The following is a 22,846-nucleotide window of genomic DNA, read 5'->3' on the forward strand; positions in this document are numbered from 1 at the left end:
TGCCCACAATTCAAGCACTGATGAGAAGAGCCACGCAGTGAAGACACAGATATGAGTGCCAGTTCAGAGCTTTCTCCCATTAGCAACTATTTTCTTTCTTTTTAGGGTCAAATTAATCACCCAGCACTTTTATACCTCTTTCCAAAGTGCTGCAGAGGGAGGCCACCTCCTCTGGGACAGCACCTCCACCAACGCAAGCTGGATAGGTCTCATCCTGATTGCAGGAGCTGTGCCATGAGGTGCCACACCACTGCTGCAAACCGGCCCTGCCTCCTCGCCAGCACAGCCAGAGGTCACAGCGCCTGACACTTCATCTGGTCCAAAGTGCATGGCACCCAGAGCTATCCAATGCCATCACCTGCTTAATAAATGTAGATGTTTTAGATGCAAGTTTTACAGCTAGAGAATGATAGTGGGTAACGAAGAATAAATGCAGTTGCTTCACCCCATCTGCCAGCAACACAGAATTTTCTGCTGCTCTTTTCTGATTGTGAAAACCAGGTTTCTAAAAAAAAAAAGGGCTTTAATGAAATAGTTCCTTGGTACTTGAACCCAGCCAGGCCGAACAGCTGATTTACTACTCATTGTAAAGCAATTCCAGTAGGAACCAAACCAAATGTATGTTTGAAATGTGTGGCCAGTCAAAAACCAGTTTCATTCTGGGTCAGCCCAACCACAACGCAGAGCACATTAACATTTTTTTCCAAGTTTGTTGGTGTTGCCAAATCTGTCTTTGCTGTGGAAAAGGTGCTATGGCAGGTGACCCCCACTCTCCCAGCCTTTTGCCTGAGTGGCTGTACTTGCTGCAAGGCCTCAGCATCACTCCCAGCTGTGGCACACATGCCTGGAAATTGCAGGTGGGAAGGTCAGCAGGGCTTTGGGCTAGGAACAGCTTGGCTGTGCAGCCATGTGGTAGACAGTGTTAGATGTGCAAGGTGACTCCATCTGTGCCACGTCCTGTGCTTCCCAAGACACAAAGCTGCATGTTCCTCCCTATGTGCATCAGCTATCACACATTTTATTAAAGATCTTTCAGTTCTGATGGAAATTTCCCCTTGTCATAGTCTTACCTTGAGTATTGTGCTGAGCTCTGTGGACAGGAGACTGGAGAGTCCCAGTCCCAGTATTTTTCAGGGGGCTGCTTTATTCCACCCTTGCATTGCCTCCTGTTTGTTTTGGGATGACCCTGCAGTTCACATACATGCATACAGTCCAGCCAGGATGTATTTTATTGCTATCCAACGCAAACTGCATCCACTGCAAGACATCACCGAGAGTTCATAGACATTTAAAGTCCAGATATGAGGAGACCTATAAGCTTGGCTAGATTTGATATTCCTCTCAGTTAAAAGCAATGGCTTCTCACACACACTTGCTGACCACAGTGGTAACACAGCCTTGTACTTTCCAGCAGACATTGCTTTACACTCACACACATAGTGCACTTTGAGTCAGTGCTGCAATTTACTGCCTGAAGTGGCACTCAGCATTTCCATCCTCCTGTGGGAGCAGCGTGCTGCAAAGCCCCAGGTCACAGTGGCACCAGCTGAACCAGGGTTAATTACAGTGAATCCCATTAGAGTCCATACCACCCATAAGCCCTTCTTCCTCCTCTTGTCATCCATATAAATAATGAAGCCAGGCTAAAATTCAAGTCCTGCTTCTCTTGCACCCACCCACTGGCCAGAGGAAAGCAACAATGCCCCATCCCCACTGCTGGAATGGTGCAGTGGGAAGTGGAAGGCTCTAGAAGTGGCAAGGTGAGAGTAGCTTAGTCCATCTTCCAGCTCTAAGAATGCTTTTAGCAGGCAGGTGAAAGAATTTTGGCTTGGGATCCAAATGGGCTCACCTCTACCAGCAGGTGATGGCAGCTCTCCCCCAAATACCCAGCAAGTGATCCCACCCTGACCCACACCCCCACTTACACCCACCACACACACAGGCGCTGCTCCACAGGCTGGGAGGGGGATAAGTTGTCCATCGCTGGCTCAAGTCCATGTTTTGGTCATGCATGGGTACATCAGATTTTTCTGCCCCAGGAAGGAGGGAGCAGGGGCCTGCCCACCTGTGCCATTTGCACCCCGCTGGTGAGCCCACCTTTCATTTACATACTGGAGTCCAAAGTAAGGGGTTACTGAGGACCATTCGTATGCCTATTTATATCACCGAGTATTGGATTGTGACTTCTTGTGTTTTGATACTGTGGATATTTTTTTTTAAACTTAAATATATTCTATTTATTGCTGGACAGCTGAAACAAAATGCAGAGTCTCTTTATGTAGCCTGGAGAAACCTCATTAAAACCTGACTCCTCTTCCCACCACCAGGTTGGTGGACAGGATCCATCAGCCCACAACCTCATCACCTGAGGAGAGCAGGCAGGGACCAAGGCATGGCTCTCTTGAGGCATTAACAACCCACAGTCTTACAGGGGAGCATAAGGCTTTTGAAGAGCCTCACCTGCTCGAGTGGAGACAAGGGAGAGGGAAAAGCCACCCTGTGTTCCCCTGTGCACATGCCTACGAGCAGTCCTTCTTGACTATGTTTTCTTTGCAGTTTTAGCACTTTAATATGACTCCAGGCACATTATCCCTGCTTCCTGTGAAGAACAGGCCATGCACTGCTGGTGGCTTAGCCACACATGCTTGAGCAGAGCAGGTGGCAGAGCCATCACAGGGGAGCTTTCCCAGGAAAGGCAGCTCTGCTGCAAGGGCCAGCAGCTTGTCAAAACGCACCTGCACATTTCAACAATTCATACTTCATGATTCTTGCTCCTCCTGTGATGTGCAATGCCCTGAATGGCACTGCTCTGCTCCCTCCCCAAAGCCACCAGGTGTGGGAAAACAAATGGGAGATCTCAGCTGGACTTGTCAGGCCTTGGTTGTTGTTGAGACAAGTAACGGTCTAAAGTCTTTAAACAGTTACTCATGAATGTCTGCAACCTAGTAGTTTTGACCCCAAACATTGGCACACAGGTGGTTTTCAGGCTGCCAAGTTTTCCCTGGTCCTGCTTGGATTGCCCTGCCTCTGTAGGAGACTGCTAGAAACACAGGGTTACACAAGAAGCTTGTCCCAGCTGTCCCCTCTGCAAAAGACCTCCCAGGCCTTAGGAGAGCAAGGCCTGCAGCCATCACCCCATCTCTAGCCCAGATGGCATTCATGGAGGATACGTTTCATCCACCTTGGATGCTGCCGCCCAAATGGGAAAAGGCAGCCTCTTACTCCATCAAAACCTCAAATCCTTGGAGGACTGCAAGTGCTGGAGCACATTTCTGTGTGCCATATGGTACTGCACAGTCCCTCACACACCCCATGACTGCCCCTCAGGTGCCACTGTCCAGGGTGGCTTCCTCCTCACTGCAGCACTTTGGCTCTCCCCATTCCCTGCTCTTAAGGGGGGAGGCAGCACCATGGCATAGGGCTTGGTGGCATCTGCTGCCCACCCAGAGCAGGTGCAGGGCTGGCCTCCCTTCCCAGGCTCCCAGCCTTTCCCAGAGGCAGGGCAGAGATGAATAGGGAGCCTGGCAGTGCAGAGGAGAAGAGGAGGAGGTAAAAGTGTCTGGGGGAAAATACAACTGTGCTCATGATAGTCACCCTCCACAGACCCAAATGCAAGGGCAGATGTTGGGAGATGCTGCTTGAGAGATGAAAGTGTGGCAATCCCTGTCTCCAAATTGCCAATGCAGCGCAGTGCTCCCCAACTGCACAGGCTCATGCAGAAGGAGCGGCAGGGTGCAAATGACAAGTGTGGCCCTGGAGGGGGCACCTACCCCGTGAGGCTGGGGGATGTAGCCATTGGGGAAGGTGACAGCACAGATCCCACTGCACCCATCCTTGCAAGCAGTGCCCAGCACAGACCTTCAGTAACCTCCTGACCTGACCTCAGCAAGGGATACCCCGTGGCATCCCACTGCTGGGCCGCATGGACAGCCAGCCCCACAGCACTTGTCTTTAACTAGAAGAAGAGGGAAGGGGGAAGGATGTAGACTACTGTTTGCAGCTCAGCAAGGCAACTGGCTGCAGCAAGAGCATCAGATGTGTGGAACCCACCAAGAACAGCCATGTGAACTGAGCAGTACAGAACATGGGACAGGTGGAACTCGGTGGCAGGTCCAGCCTGGAGGGCTTCCACAGGACACAGACTTGCTGCAAGACCAGCAAGAAGGCTTTTCTTACACCCCATGGCTTTGAGGGGGCTGGTAGGTGAGACAGAAGTTTTCTTTGACATCTTTCTATTGAAACTTTGTTCCTCAGCACGTGAAGCACTTTGGGATGAAAACTGATATATAGTATTATGATACTATTAATACACCCATGCAGACACACTATCATGTGGCAAATTCACTAGAGAGATCAGAAATAATTATCTCAAAGAGATTTCTTTAACAGCCTGCTAATGGAACCATTTCAGAAAGGGAAGGGGAAAGGTAATAAACACACCTACAGAAAGTGGAGCTTAGTGAAGATAGATAAGCCATGAGGAAAACTTCCATGCCTTATCCTCGTCCAAGCACCACCATGAGAACCGGTCTCTCCCTCACCTCAAGGAATAAGCATCTCCAGCAGTTTCTCAGCCCTGCAGGCTGTTGACACCCCTGTTACAGGGAGCATTCTGGCATCAGGAGGCAGAAACCCAGGAGTGTTTCAGGGGGTTAGAAGAGACAGAGAGGCAAGAGGTAGTGATCACAGTCTGCAGTTTCTGCTGGCTCCTCAAACAGGCAGCAGGACCAGTTCCACTGCAGCAGACACCCAAGCCCCTGCTCTGAAGCCAGACAACCCCAACACCCAGAAACCCAGAGAATGGGATGACCAGCAGGTTACCCCACAGTATGCTGGCCCTTGATGGAGACAGCAGCCTTGAGCTTCTGAGGAACTGGAAATGTCCAACACAGCCCTGCTCTGCCCTTCTCCATCCTGTGAGTGTGCAGAAGCCAGACCAGCAATTGTCTTGTCCCCCAGTGACAGGGGGCACATCCAAAGCCCACGACTTTCCTGTCTCAAGCCCCACACTGCATTTCTGGGCACCCCTCTGCCCAGCCACCCACGTCCACACCACACACAGCCACCACAGACATCTCACCCTGACTTCAGGGGCACTGACTCACTCTCCAGCTCATGAGCAGAGCCTGCCCAGATGCCCTCAAAGTGCAGCACACTCCGTGCTGTGAGTCCTCTGTGCACCCACATGGTGCAGTCCAGCAATGGTGCACCCAAGGAAACCCCAGGAACCACTACACAAACAGGACAATTACTCTCCCTTTGCACTTGCAGCCTCCCCAAAGCAAATGTACCTTCTCAGCGCTACCACATGCTGATGAGATATATCCCGCCCTACAGCAGCTCTTGCTAAGAGCCACAAAGGGCTGCAGCCACAGCACCAAAAACACTCCTGTGTTGAGGGGGAGCAACTGAGACTTTCTACATGATCCAGGGCAATCAGTAGTAACCAGGTGTGCTTCACATCAGGTCATCTGGGAAAGTTTGGGCTGTCAGCTGCTGTTACACCAGTGAATCCAAAGTCTCTTGTATGGGAGGGCTGCTGTCATTCCTGACTTGCAGCTCACCCCATGGGGAGCCAGGATCTGCCCATCAACAGCTCTCGCTGGTGGGTATGCAGACATGAAAATACACCACAGGAACAATGTATTATTTAGAGATACACATTTAGAAAAGCATGATTTCATTTGTATTCTGTTCAAGCTGAGCAACCATCTAAACAGTGTCTGTGCAAAGGAGGGTTATTGCAAGGTATGCAAGTACTACCTTGAAGTCTCAAAGTCATGCAGTCCAAATACATGTTCAGATCAAATACAGCTATGGGAAGGTAGCACCTGTTCCTAGAAGCAATACTACAATTACAGGCTATTTCAGTGCTTGTTTCCACAGGAAAATTGCAGCCTGCAGAAAACGATGTGAGCTGCGAGACTGGCAGGAGTATTTGCTTGTGTCTAGGGCACGTGTGTCCCCAGAGGAGGTGAAGAAGTGTCAGCCAAGAGCTAAAAAAAAGTACTAAAAATGGCATCAAACACTATGTCCCCCAGTGACTTTGGACTGAGACTTGGGCTGACACACTTGCTCAGCTATGCCAGATGAAGTGGGCAAAGTGAGGCAGGGGAAAACCACCCCCAGGCTGAACTCTCCGGGAAAACCGAAATGCTGCCCCCAGCAGCAGGAGCCTGCAGGCAGCACCTGTGCCAGCAGGGATCCCTTCACCAGGCCTTGGCACAAGGAGCTCTGGCAATTGCTGCTGACTTGGAGCAACTGCTGTTGGAGGGAAGTCTGCTGCCCACCTGCAGACTCTTCTGAGTTCCCCCTCGTGTGTGTGCAAACACAAAGTCTGGGTCCTTTTCACCACCAGACATTATTCTGAATATTCATGTTTTAAGCTACCAGGTGTTTAGATATCCCTTGGAGGGATGCAGCCAACCTGGCTCTGCTGGCTGCCCCTCCAAAGTGCCTTCACTGCTCTGAGCCCACAAAAGACACTTAATGTCAGAAGTGCCCCTCCCACCAGGACCTGAGCAGCTGGAAATCTGAGCCCAGTGGGACTCAGCTCAGCAGTGCCTTGCTCATGGTTGTGCCAGATGTGATGCTGCTCCTGCCCATGACTGAGGACAGAACCTGTGTGCAGCTGTTCCACCTTGAGCCATCCTGAGGCACAGGTGGGAAGCTGGCAGGTGCTGATGCACCTTTGGTCACCTCCAATCCCACCAGACCAATCTAGCTCAGGAGAAAGCAGAATTAAAGGCTAAAACTGACTCCAGGGCCTCTTCTGTTTCTTCTCCAAATGAAGAAGATCTGTTCTAGGAAACAAATTCCCTGGAGGTGTAATTTTAGAAAAAGGCTGTTTCTGTTGGCCCTGGCCACCATATGCCCCCTGCCTTGCCCAGCCTGACCCATTGCCTCTGCTCTCTCCACTCTCAAGCCTGCCAGGGCGGGTAATCCAGCCCAGATACGGCCTTGAAGGTAGCAAGGGAAAACAGCCATTGTGCTGCCAGCAGCATGAAGAAATGCTGTGGATTTTTAGGGGATGGGTCTTGGTTTCAAGCTGGCCAGATGAATGACAAATTCTAGGCTTAAATTCTGTTTATTTAGAGGACTGCCTGCTGTTGAGCAGCCAGACGGAGCAGCACAGGGATTAGGAACTGTCAGGGACCACTGTCCCTACAGAGACATTGTGCAAGTGCCCTGGCAGGCTCAGAACACCACAACCTGCCCTGATGGAACCCCTGCCTGACACCCTCCAATTGCCTCTGAGGAACTGGCTTCCCTCTGAGGACAAGGCTGAAGGGCTGCAATTGCAGTCCCCACTGGGCAGGGCCTATGTGCATAAGATGATGAGCAAAGTGGCCACTGTCACTACCTGTCCCACCTGCAGCTGATGCAGCCCCATATCCACTTTGCTCTTGGGTACAAAGGATAGGATGGCACCCAACTGCCCTGTGGATGCTCTCTGGGCAGCAGCACTCACAGGCTGGCCCATGCTGGCATGCAAGCACTCAAGAGACTTCTTTTCTGACCCTTAATGATCTCCCTGTAAACCACAGGGACTGCGAGCCTTTTTGCAAAGCCATGTACCATGGGAAAAGCAGCTGGACATGTGCAAAACATGTTAGTGGCTTCAGGACATGTTTGAAGTGCCTGCTTAGGGATGATGAGTTGTGGGAGGAAGCACATGGCACCCTGAGGGACCCACCCACAGGTCCTGCCATCTCCCCTCACTATTTTGGAGACATAAAAAGAAATGAAACATGAATTTAGCATGAGCAAAAAATACTGCACTGCCACTGGGAAATGGTTTTTAGTCACAGATCATTTACAAAGGGGGAAACACATCTATAGTATCTCTGTCGTGCTACTACAGAGTCCTGTTGCTTTTTTTTTTTCATATTCCCTTATCCAGCCAAACCCCACTTCTGTAGCTCTGTGTGTATGTGTGTCCCTGCAGGAGGAGTCCCCAGGTTCATGTCATGGAAAACAGCATATAAACCATTTCAGAGGAAAAGACTGTCCTGACAGCAAGGTCAGCCACTAGGCATTAAAGTACTTTCCTTTTGTTTCCTGACTGTAATCAGCTGTTTGAGTAAATAATTTTGTGCCTCTATTTCTCTTCATGCTCCTTTGTCCAGATGGTTTCAAGTGTAATAATTTTACATTAGGGAAAGTGTGTTTGAACATTCTGGCAGTAGGCAATGGGGAGTGGGGGGTGCTGGCCCCAGGTGGTGCAGGTCTGACATTGTTAATACACACTGGATGAATGGCAGGAGGCACAAAGTCCCAGCAAACAGAAAGTAGTGTCTCCAAGCAGGAAGCAGAGAGGTGCCAGCAGTGGCCTGAGCTGCTGGGGCCCAAAACTTTTCCACAGTTTCCTCCAGAGCTGTCCCAGGGACTTACGCAAGAACCCTCACCATGGGCTTTCTCTTCCAGAGTGGCACCAGCAGAAGCTCTCCTGTGCTCCCTGGCTGCTCCGGGGTGGAATCACAGTTTTGTCCTGGAAAGTAGCAGCACAGGAACCACCAAAACTCGTTCACTAAGGGTGGGAAGAGAGGTAGAGGTGGGAACAGAACACCTGCCAGTATAAAAGCAACTGCAGCCCCTGGGACACCTCCCAGAGCAGTAAACCCCCACATAAAGCCTTCCTTGCTGTGCTCCAGTGCCTCGCTGGAGGCATCACTTGTGGTGGGTCACGCACTGGAGGTGCAGGAGATGACACAGTTGTGTTCCCAGCCCCACTATGAGGGTGGGTGAAGTGTGGTCCTGGGCATGGCAGGTTGTCCCTGGGGCCCCAGGTGGGCATCTCGCGCTGCTGCCGGAGCAAAGTGCAGTCACTTTTCACGGACTTGGAACTTTTTGGGAAAAAGACAAACCAAACCCACTGATACTACGGTGGGGCCCTGTTCCCTTCCACCACTTCCAGGAGGTTTCTAACTTTTTTTATTTTTCACACTCCACAATAACAAAGAGCAAATTTGTAATTGTTAAAGCCAGGAAAGTTTGGATGGGAAAGCTATCCCTAAGGGGGACACAGGGTTGAAAGAAGAGAGGCCCTCCAGCCCTGGATTGGCGCAGGAATGGGAGATGTCTTGCCCCAGCCTCTCACCCAGAGAGGGGTGTGGGCAGCACGAAGCTCTTCAGGCTCCGCCCTGCTCTGGCTCTGTCCGCTGGTGGGGTGGGGGTTTATTAACGACCCCCCAGCTCCCAGTGAGCATCACCAGGCGACAAGTCACAAAACTTCAAGGGGGTGGGGGGCAATACCAAAGCAGCGACGCCCGGGGTGCGGGCAGGGCCGGATAAAGCATCCCGGACAGTCCTGGGATGCGGACATCCCGCCGGGCAGCGCTCCCTCTCCTGCAGAGCCTGCCCGGCTGCAGCCGCCGGGGCCGCATCGCCGCCTCCCGGCCCTCGGGGGTGCATCGCCGCCCCCCGGTCCTCGGGGGAGCATCACCGCCCCCTGGCCCTCGGGGGAGCATCGCCACCTCCCGGTCCTCGGGGGAGCATCGCCACCCCCCGGTCCTCGGGAACGCATCGCCGCCCCCTGGCCCTCGGGGGAGCATCGCCACCTCCCGGTCCTCGGGGGAGCATCGCCACCCCCCGGTCCTCGGGAACGCATCGCCGCCCCTCCCTCCTCGGAGCCGCATCGCCACCTCCCGGCCCTCGGGGGAAGCGCCGGGAGCCCCGTCCCGGACCCGGGCTGAGGGTGGTCGGCAGAGGGTCGGGTCTCGTGTTTTAAGGTACGGCCGAAAGGAGCGGCGCAAGCCCAGTTCTGTGTCGGGGCTGAAACCCAACACGAGCGCTCCCCACCGAAGCCTGGAGGGTGTCCCGGCAGCATCCTTCCCAAGCATCTCCAAGCCAGCAGGCCCCTGGAGGTGTCAGGCACATCCCCATGACAGAGTGGCTGAGGGGAAAGGCACACCCCCAGGCTGGTAGAGACCCGTCCACACTCAGATGATATCTGGCCATCCTGTCACTCCTGTCCCCTGCCAAACCACCCCTCCCATGGTGCCCTCACGTTCCCCCAGCCACTCATCCCCTGCAGCACAACACAGGCAGCAGCTTTCCCATTCTGGCAACCCCGTCATTCCCACTTCCCCTGGCTGCACTGGACAGGGTGATGTGGGGGCCCTGAGTAAAACCCAAAGGGGCTGTTGCCAACCTCAAGCTGTCAGAACCACCTTACCCTGCAGGAGCAGTGAGGGCTCTTCAGGGTGAAAAGCCCATTGCTGGCAGCACCAGCCCCAAAATGTCAGCACTTCATCACTCCACACCTCTGCACAAGAAAACCCTCCCTTGTGTACAGCCGGGATCCCGCCCTGCCTCCTCACTCCTTCATTTAGGGCCAGCAGTAGTTACATAGTTTAAGACCCTCCTTTCGAGGTCTCACTGCTCAGGCAGCGTGACCGCTCCAGTCCTTCCTCAGGGCAGGAGCTCTGGCTGGGAGGGGCAGGCACTAGCGCTGTGTGCACTGCCCATAGCAGGGGCAAAACCCTTCAGAGGAGCTTCCCAGAGACCCCCAAACGCCAGCCAGCTTGTGCTGTGAACAACTGGAGCACACAAGCCTCAGACATCTACCAACCACTGCAGCAAAGCTGTGCATTTTCAGATGTTGCCACTCAGTTATGGCCTCGAGCACACCCTGATTTATAGGAACCTCGTGGCTGGAAAGTAGTGCCTAAGAACACAATGATGAAGGAGAGGAGCTGTCCCCTCCCCACCTACAGTCTGAGCAGGCTGCCTTACACCCCTCAGCACTGCTGAAGGTGCTGGGAGGCTTCGTTCCATAGAAGCCTCAGCAGGGTCTAGAGTTTTCTTTGTTCCATTATTTTAAGTGCTGGCCTCTCTTCTCTATATTGAGTTTATGAATCATCTAGTTTATTAATCCCTGAAGAGGCAGGGAGCCCTGGGCTTTGTTTTAGGGAGTGCAGTAAAGCCAGGTGGGGGGCAAGCCAAGCTCTTTCTGTGGAGTGTGCAGTGGGGGCCTGTCCCTTCCCAACACTGCATAAATGTCAGCAGATGCCAGCACTCAGTCACAAGGGGTTTCTTTCCCCGACTTATTTCCTTTCCCTTCTCCACCATGATGTTGTGGTGTTTCCTTAGCTCTCGAGAGGGTTTTGCAGAACAGGGTTTAGGTTCTTACTCTTTCCCTTCTGTTTTTACATTTCAGGGTGCAGCTGGGTAATTTTTGGAGGCTTTTTTTTTCCCCCAAAGGTAGGAAGAGTCACGCACCAGAGAGACTCAGTGGCCAAAAAAAACTGCAGCAGTAAGTACAAAACTGTTGGAAAAGGTGCTGCAGGAGTGTGCACGCCAGGCAGACAGGAAACATGTTTGCTTTCTCACAGCCCACAAGAGACCGCTGGTGCATGGAGAGCAGCCTTCTATCCTCTACACTGCCAGCTCTACCTCCTACCAAGAGATTTCTGGTCTTCAAGCAAATTCCACGCTGGGGTTCTCCTGCAGTTTGTTTTAGAGGTGCTGTGGTAAGCCAGGACTGGTCTCCAGGATGGGCTGCTCCTGTGGCTCTGGGCATCAAATCTGACTTTCCTATGGGGCAGCCCACCCACCCTCCTCAGCCACACTCCTGCTGTCCTGTGCTTGCACAACCAGCTAGGAGGGAATGGAGCTGCCTTCAGGCTCCACAGCCTGATTCCTCCTTCAGTGAAGAAACAGTCTGGTTTTTTTGTGGCCTTTGGTCCAAAGCGTTCCCTCTGGCCCTGCCCACAGTGCAGCTGAGAGGGAGAGGAGCAGAGAAATGCTTGGCTGTGCCAGGCAGATCTGATGCTCCTGGGTGCTTTGGTGTTCTCCAGTGCAGACATCACAGGGTGGCACTTGCAAACCACTCAGTGGGAGCCACAATGAAGCATTTGTGAAAAACACTGAAAAAAATCTAGTGTGGAGCTGCCTTTGGTGGGCTTTCCAACAGAAGCGGGATGGAGAAATTCAGTTCTCTCCCGGGAGCCACCCACCAAGCCCGCCCCCCCTCCCCACTCCGGCTCCATTCTCCTCTTGCCCTGCTCTCTGCAAAGTCAGTTCCTGTTGGTGAGGATCTACCCCCAGAGTAGAGTCCTTCTCTACTCTTGCTTTTATGCAGCAGGACCGGACGCTGATTGCACTCCCAAATGATCACAGACATGAAAGGTTATTCCCAGGCTGCCGCAAGCTGTGCAAGGCAGACACAGACTCCACTCCACGGGAATGCTTCCCATATGCCTTTATTTGCAATGTTACAGGACTTTTTTACAGGCACTGTGCGTTGGCGTTCCAGACCGGTTTGGATTTTTTTCTGTATTACCCAATGACTGAGAGGTGTGGTGGGAGCAGGGAGAATCCCTCACATCAACCATTCCAGCCTCCAGGAAGGCATAAGACATCTGAGAGGAACAATCTGTTCTTCCTAAGCCACAAAGCAAGGATTCTGGTTTATAAACAAGCTTAAAAAATAATGTACATATATAAGAGCAGCCTGAAGCTAAAGTACAGCGGTAAGTGGTACATAGCTATGCGTATCTGTTCACACCCTTTCCCCAAAGCTGGAAAAGGGATGGTTTAAAAACTAAAAACAGTTAAAAAAAAAGGAGGGATTCCATGCATTAAATTTTAGTGTTTTGTGCAATTAAAATGGGATGAAAATAAATATAACTTAAAAAACCCCCAACCTTTTCCATGACACTAATGGAACAGAGGGAAGTCTATAAGGCACTTCCACATGGGCTATTCTAGAAAGCCTGGCAAGGAGCTAAAACAGTGCAACCACTTACAATGACAACCAATGAGCAAAAGATGCCTGTCTGGTGAGATATGAACTAAGGAAAACCTTAGGAAACTTCAGTCCTTGGGAAAGAGGCTGAGGCATGGCTGCAAATGGCTCAGTGGCCAACTCCTCCTCCTTATTGCTGCAGGGAGATCTCGAGTGTGCCGGACCCACCACCTTATGGCAGAAGGGCTCTGGAGCGCTGCTCCTGGGGAGCAAAGTGCGTTTGGGGATGGAGCAGGTGAGGGATTTGTGGCTGTCAGGCTCTTGCACCACCTTCTGTGCTGTACACTCCTTCTGTCCTCAACACGAGGGACTCCTGGCTTGCCGCACAGCCTCCCTTCCCCGCCATCCTCTTGATGGATGACCTTTAGTGAGACAGCCCTGCCGCCGCTTATTTCAAATGTTCCAGGAAGTTAAAAAATAGCCTCCGCCCTAAATGGGGAACTGGGTGTTTCCACAGGAGCACAGAGGCCATCCACACAGCCTGAGCAGGCTGGGAAGCCAGAGCAGCAGCACTCAGACAGCTCTGTGGAAAAAAGGGGAAGGCACAGGCATGCCTGGCCCCAGCTTTGCTTTGCCAAAGGTCACTAACCCAGGAGTTGCTTTGCTGCTGTAACACTGTCAGCTGCAGATAAAAGTTATGGAGTTGCTCCAGGTAGGAGGGTTGCCCTGGGCCAGACATGGACAGTGGTAGCACTACCCCTACATATGTGCACAGCTGCTGACAAAAAAGCCTGATCAACACGGATGGCTACTTTAGGTCTCATAGTAGTCCTTTATAAGCTCGTTTCTCCAGCTAGGGGGGATTGCAGACCCCAGCTAAGGCAAGATGGAAGCAGGTCCTAGCAGGGGAACTGGGGCTTTAGAGAGGAGTTTGAAGTGTTACTGACCAGGACACCTTGCATGGGGGACATAGTGGGAAGCATCGGGCCATGACAACATACCTGTGCCCAACTATATGGCTCTGCAGCAGGAGAGAAACTCTCGCCCTCAAGTGCCACTCAAAAATAACTAAGCAACCTCTATGGGATGTCTAGAACAAAAAAACCCCCCCAAATCTGCCCTTCTAGCAGCTCTTAAGGACTTGGCACAGCCAGTTCTCTAGGCTGAAAGGTGCTGGCAAAGACAATGAAAAGCTCCCACTCCAGTGTCTTTCTCCATCCCAACTCCTTGCTCACACACCCTGGCTGCCAGAGGGTCCTGGGCATGGCCACTGAGTGTTTTCAGGATGAAGCTACCAATCCCAGTGCAGGGAGAGACTCCTTCCTCTGCCAGCCCTCTTAAAACCAGGCTGTGCAAGAGATAAAAGCATGATAGGCAGAGCAAGTGCTTGCCTAAGAAACCCCTCTGGGCTATTCCCAACCGGTGCGGCCGCCTGCTCCCACTGACTCTGCAAGGCTTCAAGTTCAGCTTTTGTTCTGGTAGGTTAGCTCTCTATTTACAAGGAGAGGGGGGGGAAAAACCCAACCAAGACAACCTAAAAAAACCACAACAAAAATGCATTAAATAGGGAGAGTATAGCTTTCAAATAGGAGGGGCAAGGGCTGGAAAGTGTCTTGTAGTGCAGTTCAGAAGAGTCAGTCAGGGGCAGGTTGGGGGTAGTGGCAGAGTCAGATATGCGGCTTTAATGCAAGTCTTCACTCTGGGACAACTCTGTCAGGATCTGAATGAGGTTGTCCAGTCCCCAGAGGTAGCCATCCTCTCTGTTCCCTTCCACCCAGGGCACGTTGTGCTGGAGAACTTGTCCCTCCGGCAGTGGGGTGGTTTTCCCGAAGTCAATCATCCAGACTTTGGCCTGTTCCTGCTTGTCATGAATGAAGAGGAGGGAGCTCCCAATTACCTGTGGAATGGTGGTATGAATTAGTAGTGTTCTTGTTGCTCATTCTCAGGCAGCTTTGGGGCTTTCAGACACCTTATCTCAGGCTGCATTTACAAGAGATCTGCTGCAATTTTGCATGAGCAAAAGCAAGCTCTGGCTGCTGGTGGTTGTGTTTGCACATACAAATCGGCATTTGGACATGCTGATTTACTCATACAAATGCCAGGTTGTGGCAGAGGGAGATCAGAAAAACATGGGCATGAAAGATAGAGATGTCATTTTGCAAACTGAGCCAAGGTCCCCTAGGAAGGAATGAGATGAATTGTCTCAGCCTTTCCATGGCAATTTTTTCCAAAGCTGGTTCTTTGTGATCAGCTTGTGCTGTTCACACTCACCAGCCCTGCAGACACCACTGCTGGGGTGGGGATGCACCAAGTAAAACTTTACTTGCAACATGCTGTCTCCTGCCTGAAACACCATCCAGTTACACTCAGATTCCCCTTAGAATATCCTCCTGGATTTGCCAACACTCAGGGGATGCAAGGTACAGAGCTGCATGCACATGAATTTCCTTTTCCCTGAGTGCATTCAGCTGCCACTGCTTTAAAAGACTATTTCATATCCTGGTCAGTGTCTGGGCAAATCCTTCATCAAGTATTGGCCTGGACAACTGGGGGAAGCCCACAGATGCATTTTGGCTCTGACAGCAGAAGTCTCAAGGACTACTGCAGTGGGACAAGACCCCATGAGCCCAATGGTCACTAACCATGGAGCAGAGCTGATCAGCAGGTGGGTACCTCCAGGTCTGGCCCCTGACTCATCCCGGCCCACAGTCCCAGCCAGGCTGACATCCAGCAGCAGGTCTGCCATGCCTTCCCAATGCTTAGGCAATATGTATCACTATCAGGCCAGTCACTGTTATGCTCTTCTGCTGAATCTCTCCTCCAGTCAGAAGAATTTAGCAGGGGCTTCTACAGAAAAGCACCAGTGGATGTGCTTCAGAGCTGTCCCAAATGGAGACTGCTGCTCAGATTCTCTCTGATGTGCACAAACTGGTGTATTATGAACTCGCTTGCCCTTGTATCACAAACAGGGACCTGGTGACCAGAGTGAAATGGCTGCAGCAGAGGTGATGCAGTGCACTTAGAGTCATGATTACCCCATGTGATATGCAGATACAGGGAGGAGAATCCAGACAGTGCCAGCCCTCCAAAACAGCAGCACTAAACATTACTGGGGACTCTCACGTTCATTCTATCAGCAGGGTTTAGTTTGAGGTTTGCCTTTAGACAAGGGTTTTGGAAGGGAAGCATTTACTGTTTGCAAAAGCTGTTATGAATTTACATTTTTGAGGAGGCTTTTTCCTGCAGTGCATTGGGAAAACATCCAAGGTCCAGAGTTATGTATGATTTCCGAGAAATGCTTATCTTTAGCTCTCCTCTTTCTAAGCTCTTATTGCCCTTTCTTGGCCAGGACAGAGAATTTTAATTTTAAGGAAAAGCCTTTTGCTGATGTTCTTTGCTTGCCTCTCCTGGCCCGCCAAATTCTCCTGGAGCGCTTCTGAGGAGCCTGGCCCAGCAAGGGCCCCATGAAGGGACACACAGAGCATGGAAGACCTTCTGCTGTGCTTCATCTTGAAGCGGGATGGAAAGTCAAAGCTGCTGCTTTTTAATTTTTAAGAAGTAGAAACTCCTTTCAAAACCTCCTTGAAAGGCTGCTTTGTTTCTGTGTTTTCAAATGAAACCCTGGCACTCAGTTTCAGGGAGCATTTTGTTTCCTGTGTTGAACTGGCCTGAAACCCTCTGTTTTGATGTTGCCCTTACAGCTGCCTCACAGGCATTGCCATTGGGAGGCACGGCCCCATCTGCCTCCAGCTCCCGGCAGGACCCTCTGTGTGTGGCCGGAGTCAAGGTGGCTCCTGCGGCTCTGGCTGAGGGACAGTGGGCTCTCAGAGCTGTGGCTCCTGAGCCCTGTGAATCAAAGGTCCCTCTAAGGCTCCTTTGCCCATAGACAACATGTGACAAGGGCACATAGCTCTCTTAGATAGGTGCAACAGGAACTACTCTGCACCAATGCTAAATCATTAAAATTATTTCATTAAATTGTGGAGCATTTCAGTTCCTGAAATTGCCAAAAAAAGTAGCCATTTCCTCTTTGTTTTCCCATCAGAACTGAATTTTCATTGTAGAAAATGTTGGTATTGTGGACAGTGATTTCTCTAGGAAAGTCCTTCCAAACGAAGAGTTCTTACTGTGATGCCCCAACCAGCTCAGGAAAGCCAGGTCTGGTACAGCCGCAATATATGGCTATGTTGAAGCCCTGTTTAATCACATGAAGCAACTGGCAGCCAAATGATACCTGAGGCACATTCAAACAGCCATTTCTCACCATAAAACGCCTGTGCTTTTACACTAGGGATTTTTCCCTGTCATGTAAATCCATAAGTAGCCTGAGTTTCTCCTGGATAGCTTTCAATCTGTATGAACATTGGTTTTCAGTAGACTTGAGCCCATGTCAGATGCCCGTACATAAACATTGTATCTGTCATCTGTATTTGCACGTAAGTATTAGGTAAACAGAGCTATGAAAATATGGATATAAGAATAAATTCAGAATTATAGATATTTACAGCCTTTGACTTCTCTCCTTGGACAAGCTGAGATTAAACAGTTTGCATTTCTAGGCAGATCTATCTAAACAAGAGTATTACCTCATGGCACTTGAAGAATGGGGATGTCTCCAGGGTAGCACGGATACCCTTCAACCGGTTAAGGTAACTGTTCTGGAATTACAAAAAAGAAAACAAGCCCATCAGTGCTGCAGGAAACCTACTGCATGGGGCAAACAGGAAAGTCACCCCTCTTTCCAGCATCCTCTCCATGATACTACATTTGTATGGAAAGAGGCCAAGGGTGTTCCTCAGCCACCCTGCACTCAGCATTCTCCCACAGACCTGTTCCCTCAGAGGATAGCCCCTTGTTTTGGCTTCCACAGTACCCTGTGAGCTTCTGTGCCTTCCAAAACTTTGTGAAAGCATTTGTTTTTGCTGAACCAGTGCCTTCTCCAGACTTTCCCCACTGCATCCACAGTGCTCCCACGGACAAACAGCTAATTCAGCAGACAGTGCTGTGCATGCACAGCCAGGTTGCTTTTTTTGTCTCCCCTGTCCCCTTTTAATAGGTCAGCTCTTCACCCCATCCGTCATTTATCACTCAGTCAGTTAAACATCATGAAACTTCTGTAACTTGTATCAGCGCTTCTGCAAAGTTGGTCCCATAGGCAGAAGGGCTTTCACACTAGTCAACATGCAGGTCACGACTTCCAAGCCTGTTTTGAGCATCCTGGCAAATTGCTGGATGGCACTAAACATTCCTAGGGTGCCCCACTGATAACTTCATTTTGGGATTTCATTAGAAGGAATAAGCACAGGAACACACAAACAGTAGGTAGCTAGGCACTATGACACACCAGCAGGCAGTCACCATGTGGCAGTCACTGTATTAAAGTGTTTTGGCCAAGGAGCCCCATCCAGAGCCACAGCATGATGGTGTGACTGTGCTCCAGACATTTTGGGGATAAAATGCAGCTAGGCAACTTCATTTTCAGATGCAGGAATAATCCCTGGTTAAACCCTCGTCAAAGTGAACATGCTGGTTTGAAGGAGGTAGTGCCAAAAGCCACTCCAGTTCAAGCCTTGCATTTGGAGACTTTATACAGTACAACTTAAAATGGGAGTCCTTTGTCAAATAGGATATTTGACACAGTTGGTGTAAATTGTTTACAGCACATCTATTCTCCTGGAAACACAGCGAGACTTGGAAAATGCTGATGGCAGCTTGCCCATGTGAAGGGCGCCTGGCACAGGGCCACTCTTCTGTGAGACTGTGCACAGGGCATTAGGCTCATTATGCCAGGCTGGGAGCGTCTGCCATTACACACTGGGGCAAGAAATGGGCTCAGAGGTGGCCATCAGCCCAACAGATGAGGGGCAGAACATGGCTGTGACTCCTCAGTGGGTTTTGAGGCCTAACCCTTGACATCCTCAGCAGACTCAGACCTGGCTCAAGCAGTGCTACTGCAGCCAATATGTCCCTTCCCAGTTCTCCCCTCAGCAGGACGGTGTTTCTCTTCAACATTTCTCAGTTTTTTTTAAGAGAAATTTCACAGGCTTCAGTCCTGCAGGCCAGGGAGCTGATGAGCTGAGCACAGCCTCCACAGGGGAAGCACTCTCCAGGGAGTCCTCCCAGCATCCTCCACTCACCAAAACGTTCCTGTTCCCTCTGGTGAACTCCCTGAAGGCCTCCATGACTTGTTCCTTTGTCCGTGTCTTCTTGAAGTCCCGGTTCACAGTGCCGTCCTCTTTCTTGAAAAGATGAGAGAGTTGTGAGCAGGATGCGGAGGGAGGGAGTTGAGACAGGACTAGTGTTTCAGCAGCTACTCACAGCTGAAGGATCTGTCTATTGAGCAGAGGCAGCAGTTCTCTGTGTTGAACATTCCAAATTATTCCACAGCCCCAGTGCACTGACCTCTAATGCAAACAGCAAGTCTCCATTACACACTTGCCATGGTCACCAGCAATGTGGACAAACTCCCTCACATGGGCCTGATGCTTGCTGTCAACACAAGCTGGAGATACCTGTTTCTGGTGTTTCTGTGTCCAGATGGCTTCCCATCACTGCTGTGGCTGAGCACAAGTGCTGACGCCAGCCTTGGGCTGCCTCACTGGAGTGGCTGGGACAGCAAAGCATGATCACAACAGGACAAAACTGAGTGTGGATGGAGACATCGCAGGAGAAGGCACAAAACCCCTTCATGTGAAATCCTTCATGGACCACTGCAGCAAGGAGAGGAAGGCAAGGACCAAGCCCCATGGCTGTCTGGCCTCACTAGTCCTTTGACAGTCTACAGATTGCAAACCCCCAAAGGCAGCAGCCTGGCACTGAGATGCAGTGACCAGCCTTGTGCACTCCTCCATCTATCACCAGAGGCACATCTGTCCATGACCTGCCATGGGGATGGGCATGGCTCGGTCCACTGCAGGGACAACACTCAGCCGTGACCCAGAGGTTCCTGTCTGAACCTCTGGGCAGCTTGATAGGTTTCTCCCCATTTCCCTGATCCTCCCAGGGCTCTGATTTTCACATCAGCACATTTCATTGTCCAGAGGGGCTGCAGGACAGGCAGGCAGATCCTGCTTCCTGGATACAGGGGCTATTTTAAACCACAAATGCTTGTGCTCACAGCTCCATTGCAGAGCTTCATCCCGCTGCTCCAGACAGCTTGTTTGCACACAATAGAGTGAAGGGACAGGGGCCAAAAAGACATCCTGTGGGCTGGGGAAGTCGAAGTAAGGATGAAGGAGCAGAGCAGAGGTTGTGCGAGGAAGAAGGCACAATGAAATCACCTGCCCTGGAGATTTGAGACCCATCCAGGAAAGTGCCCTGGGATAGTGCAGTGTGCATCCCCCTGGACAGAGGGCTGGCTGTGGGCTTGGTGGACAATCCCTGGGAAGGTTGAGTGCTCAGGCTGTGGAGAACTGGCCAAGGCAAGTCTGCCACCAAACTAACACCTGGTGTGCAGTTTGGAATGAATAATGCAACACACTTAAGTTTCTAAGTTGTCTTTTGTGCAAGTCTTAACAAAGGTGATAACAAAAGTAACATATTAAAAGAGAATCTCCAGGAAAAACTTTGTTTGCACAGATTCCAACTAATGCACCCAGCTTCAAACCACCCTGGACTCAGCCTAACCACTGCGATGCCTCAGGGTATAAAAGTGAGGCTAAAGGCTGGCAGAGCACGGATCGGCAGGACCCAGGGACACCCTTTGGCTGGAGATGTCCTGCTGTAGCAGCCCTCCTGCAGATGGACCAAGCAGAGCCATGCTCTCTTTGTCTGGCCATGTCTCTGCAGCAGCATAGGCGGAGGTCTTGCTGCAGCAAGGCCATGGTGGGATGGTATTCCCCAAGGCTGGAATGTTTGCAGGGTCCCAAAGCCAGCCCTGAAGGCCTTCACCTGACTTTCTCAAGACAGGCAGCTCACAAGCCCCATCTGAGGCCAGACAGTGCGACCAAAGGTGGCACATGTGTGATGTATAGGGCAAGGGCTATATGTCCTTCACGTGAGCCCTGACGTAGCAGATCAGAAACCAACCCACCCTCTCCCAGGGGGATGATCAATATCAACCTGGAGAAGTGCCACAGCACTAATTTCACATGTAACGAGCACAACTTTCCACAAAGAATCCAAGAAAGGAGATGGACTTCTAAGTGCTCCTAAAAATAAATGAAAACCACAGATGGCCTTTCAGATAAGGCAATCTCAGCTTCAGGAAAGCCAAACAGACTATCCACAGTGCTGCTCCCATCACTACCCGCCTCCTGCGGTTTCCTTGCCCAGCCAGACATTGCTGCCATGAGTCTGACAACTGCCATAACATTTACAGGTGTCCAAGCCCCGAGGGGGCTTGCTTCCATGCAGAAGAAATGTGAGGGGGGCTGATAAGGGTTATTTCAACCTCCGCCCTATCAGCGCTCCCAGTTTGTGCTGGTGTCACCAGGGCAGGGTTTGGGCCAGCCAGATCTCCCTCCAGTGCTGTGTCTGGCCTCAGACTGAGCTTGTGAGCTGCCTGTCTTGCGAAAGTCAGGTGAAGATTTTCAGGGCTGCTTTTGGGACCCTGCAAACATTCCAGCCCTGGGGAATACTACTCCATTATGGCGTTGCTGCAGACAATGGTGAGTGATGCTCAGACCAGAGCAGGAGCTCAGGAGTGCCACTTCTTGCATTAAGCTCCAGCAACCTTCAACTGGGTCACCAGGGATCACTTGTATTACTTTTAACATGGAAATTTTATTAATAGCTAGTGTTTCCAACAGTTCAAACTATTTCAGAAAGTTAGATGAGTGTCATTATCTCCTTTTGCAGAGGAAAATTTCCATTTTAAAGAGGCAAAAACTGGATCCTCAAGGCCACCTGGGAAAGGGAGAGCTTGGCCAGGAAAGGGTCTCCATCCTCATTCCCAACCCTGAGCTGCCTCTGCACCTTACCTGCCCATGCTGTCCCAAAGGCTACCACCACTCCTCTCCCTTCCCCTGTGACCCCTTTCAGCCCTCATGCCCAGGGCCAAATCCTGTCCTTTCCTTGCACTTCAAGGTACTCTCCTCTACCAGCCTCCAGACGTGAGTGAGGGGCAGGGCAGATTCACTCCTGCTCTTCCCAGGGAAGCATCTGCATCAGGAAATATAACATGGAGAGGCAGCCAGGGCCCCAATAGCACTTTCCCTAACTCAGAAACTCAACCCCAGAAACAGGGCAAACAACAGAAATACAACATAGCCAGCTCTACAGCTCTGCTGGAAAAAACAGCCAGCCATGAAACAGCGTGAACTGATAATGCTTTAGCTTAGAGGAAAATAACCCAGAAGCTGAGGGATTTAACAAGAATTACAGTAATTAGAGCCTTGATCAAATTAGTCAGCCCCTAGCAGCAGGAATACTGCTGGAGGCCAGTACTTCTCAACATTTTCCCATTAAAGGGCTGCTTCAATTCTCTGAAAAAAATGCACTGCTCAAAATGGGCAGCAACTCACTTACGGTCAGCTAACAGAGGTGGAAATCTCACCACTCCATTAAGGCTTTTATTTCCCTCCATAGTAGGTTTTTTCCCTCTGTGGGAATATGATTTGAGTTTTTTATACACTTCTCATTTCAAGTGGTTTACATACAACCTGCTGTTGTTGTAAAGCCCCCTCCCTAAACTACCCCAGATCACAGACTGAGAAGCACCACTATATACATATATACACTGATACATCCTTCTGCCAAGGATATATCATGTCGGACTATAAATAGACAGATATAAGAAACAGTGCATGGGAGCTTTGGTCCTAAATGGTTCACTCCTTTTTTATACAGCCCCAGTTTTAAAATAAGCACCAGCAGTGGGAGCTAGGCAAATGGTTGTCCTGAGACAGAGCAGCTCACAGCATGTTTAGAAAAGGGCAGAAAAGGGTCTTTGGGAATGCTGGGGAGATCAGCAAAGAGCTATGGGAGCAGGCAAGTGCCCTGACCCAATGTAGGCAAACCAGAAAGATGTTGTCAGGGAGCACAACCAGTAGCATCCCAGGCAGAAGCACATTGCTTGACAGGAAATTCTTGAAGAGGCTCAGCTCAAGGGCTGCTCCTGGAGTTTCTGAGACTGCTTGAGTTAGAGATAAAATGCACTGTCCTCTGCTGGCCATTGAAAGTGCTGAATTAAGAAGGTGCCCTCCTCCCTGTGCC

The 22,846-nt window shown here is 50.9% G+C and overlaps 2 protein-coding genes across 5 annotated transcripts in view; one reads left to right on the forward strand and one right to left on the reverse strand.

Moving 5' to 3' along the window:
* STUM (stum, mechanosensory transduction mediator homolog) overlaps positions 1-12,721 on the forward strand; it is a 58,266-nt gene extending 45,545 nt beyond the window's left edge. The window contains exon 5 of one of the 4 annotated variants that reach the window (XR_011699858.1): positions 11,337-12,721. The gene's annotated coding sequence lies outside the window, so the exon portion shown is untranslated. Of the gene's footprint in view, positions 1-105; positions 8,105-11,161; positions 11,313-11,336 lie in introns of those variants that run through there. The other 3 variants (XR_011699856.1, XR_011699853.1, XR_011699855.1) reach the window with 3 other exon arrangements.
* Positions 12,189-22,846, reverse strand: part of ITPKB (inositol-trisphosphate 3-kinase B) — a 67,426-nt gene continuing 56,768 nt past the window's right edge. Inside the window, exons 6-8 of the mRNA XM_071579710.1 lie at positions 18,829-18,930; positions 17,278-17,349; positions 12,189-14,588 (exon numbers count right to left, since the gene is read on the reverse strand). Of these exons, the coding sequence (XP_071435811.1) occupies positions 14,373-14,588; positions 17,278-17,349; positions 18,829-18,930 (390 nt within the window). The 3' untranslated portion in view covers positions 12,189-14,372. The remainder of the gene's footprint in view (positions 14,589-17,277; positions 17,350-18,828; positions 18,931-22,846) is intronic.

The sequence above is a fragment of the Pithys albifrons genome, chromosome 2 (genome assembly GCF_047495875.1).
Source record: "Pithys albifrons albifrons isolate INPA30051 chromosome 2, PitAlb_v1, whole genome shotgun sequence".
Taxonomy (NCBI): Eukaryota; Metazoa; Chordata; class Aves; order Passeriformes; family Thamnophilidae; genus Pithys; species Pithys albifrons.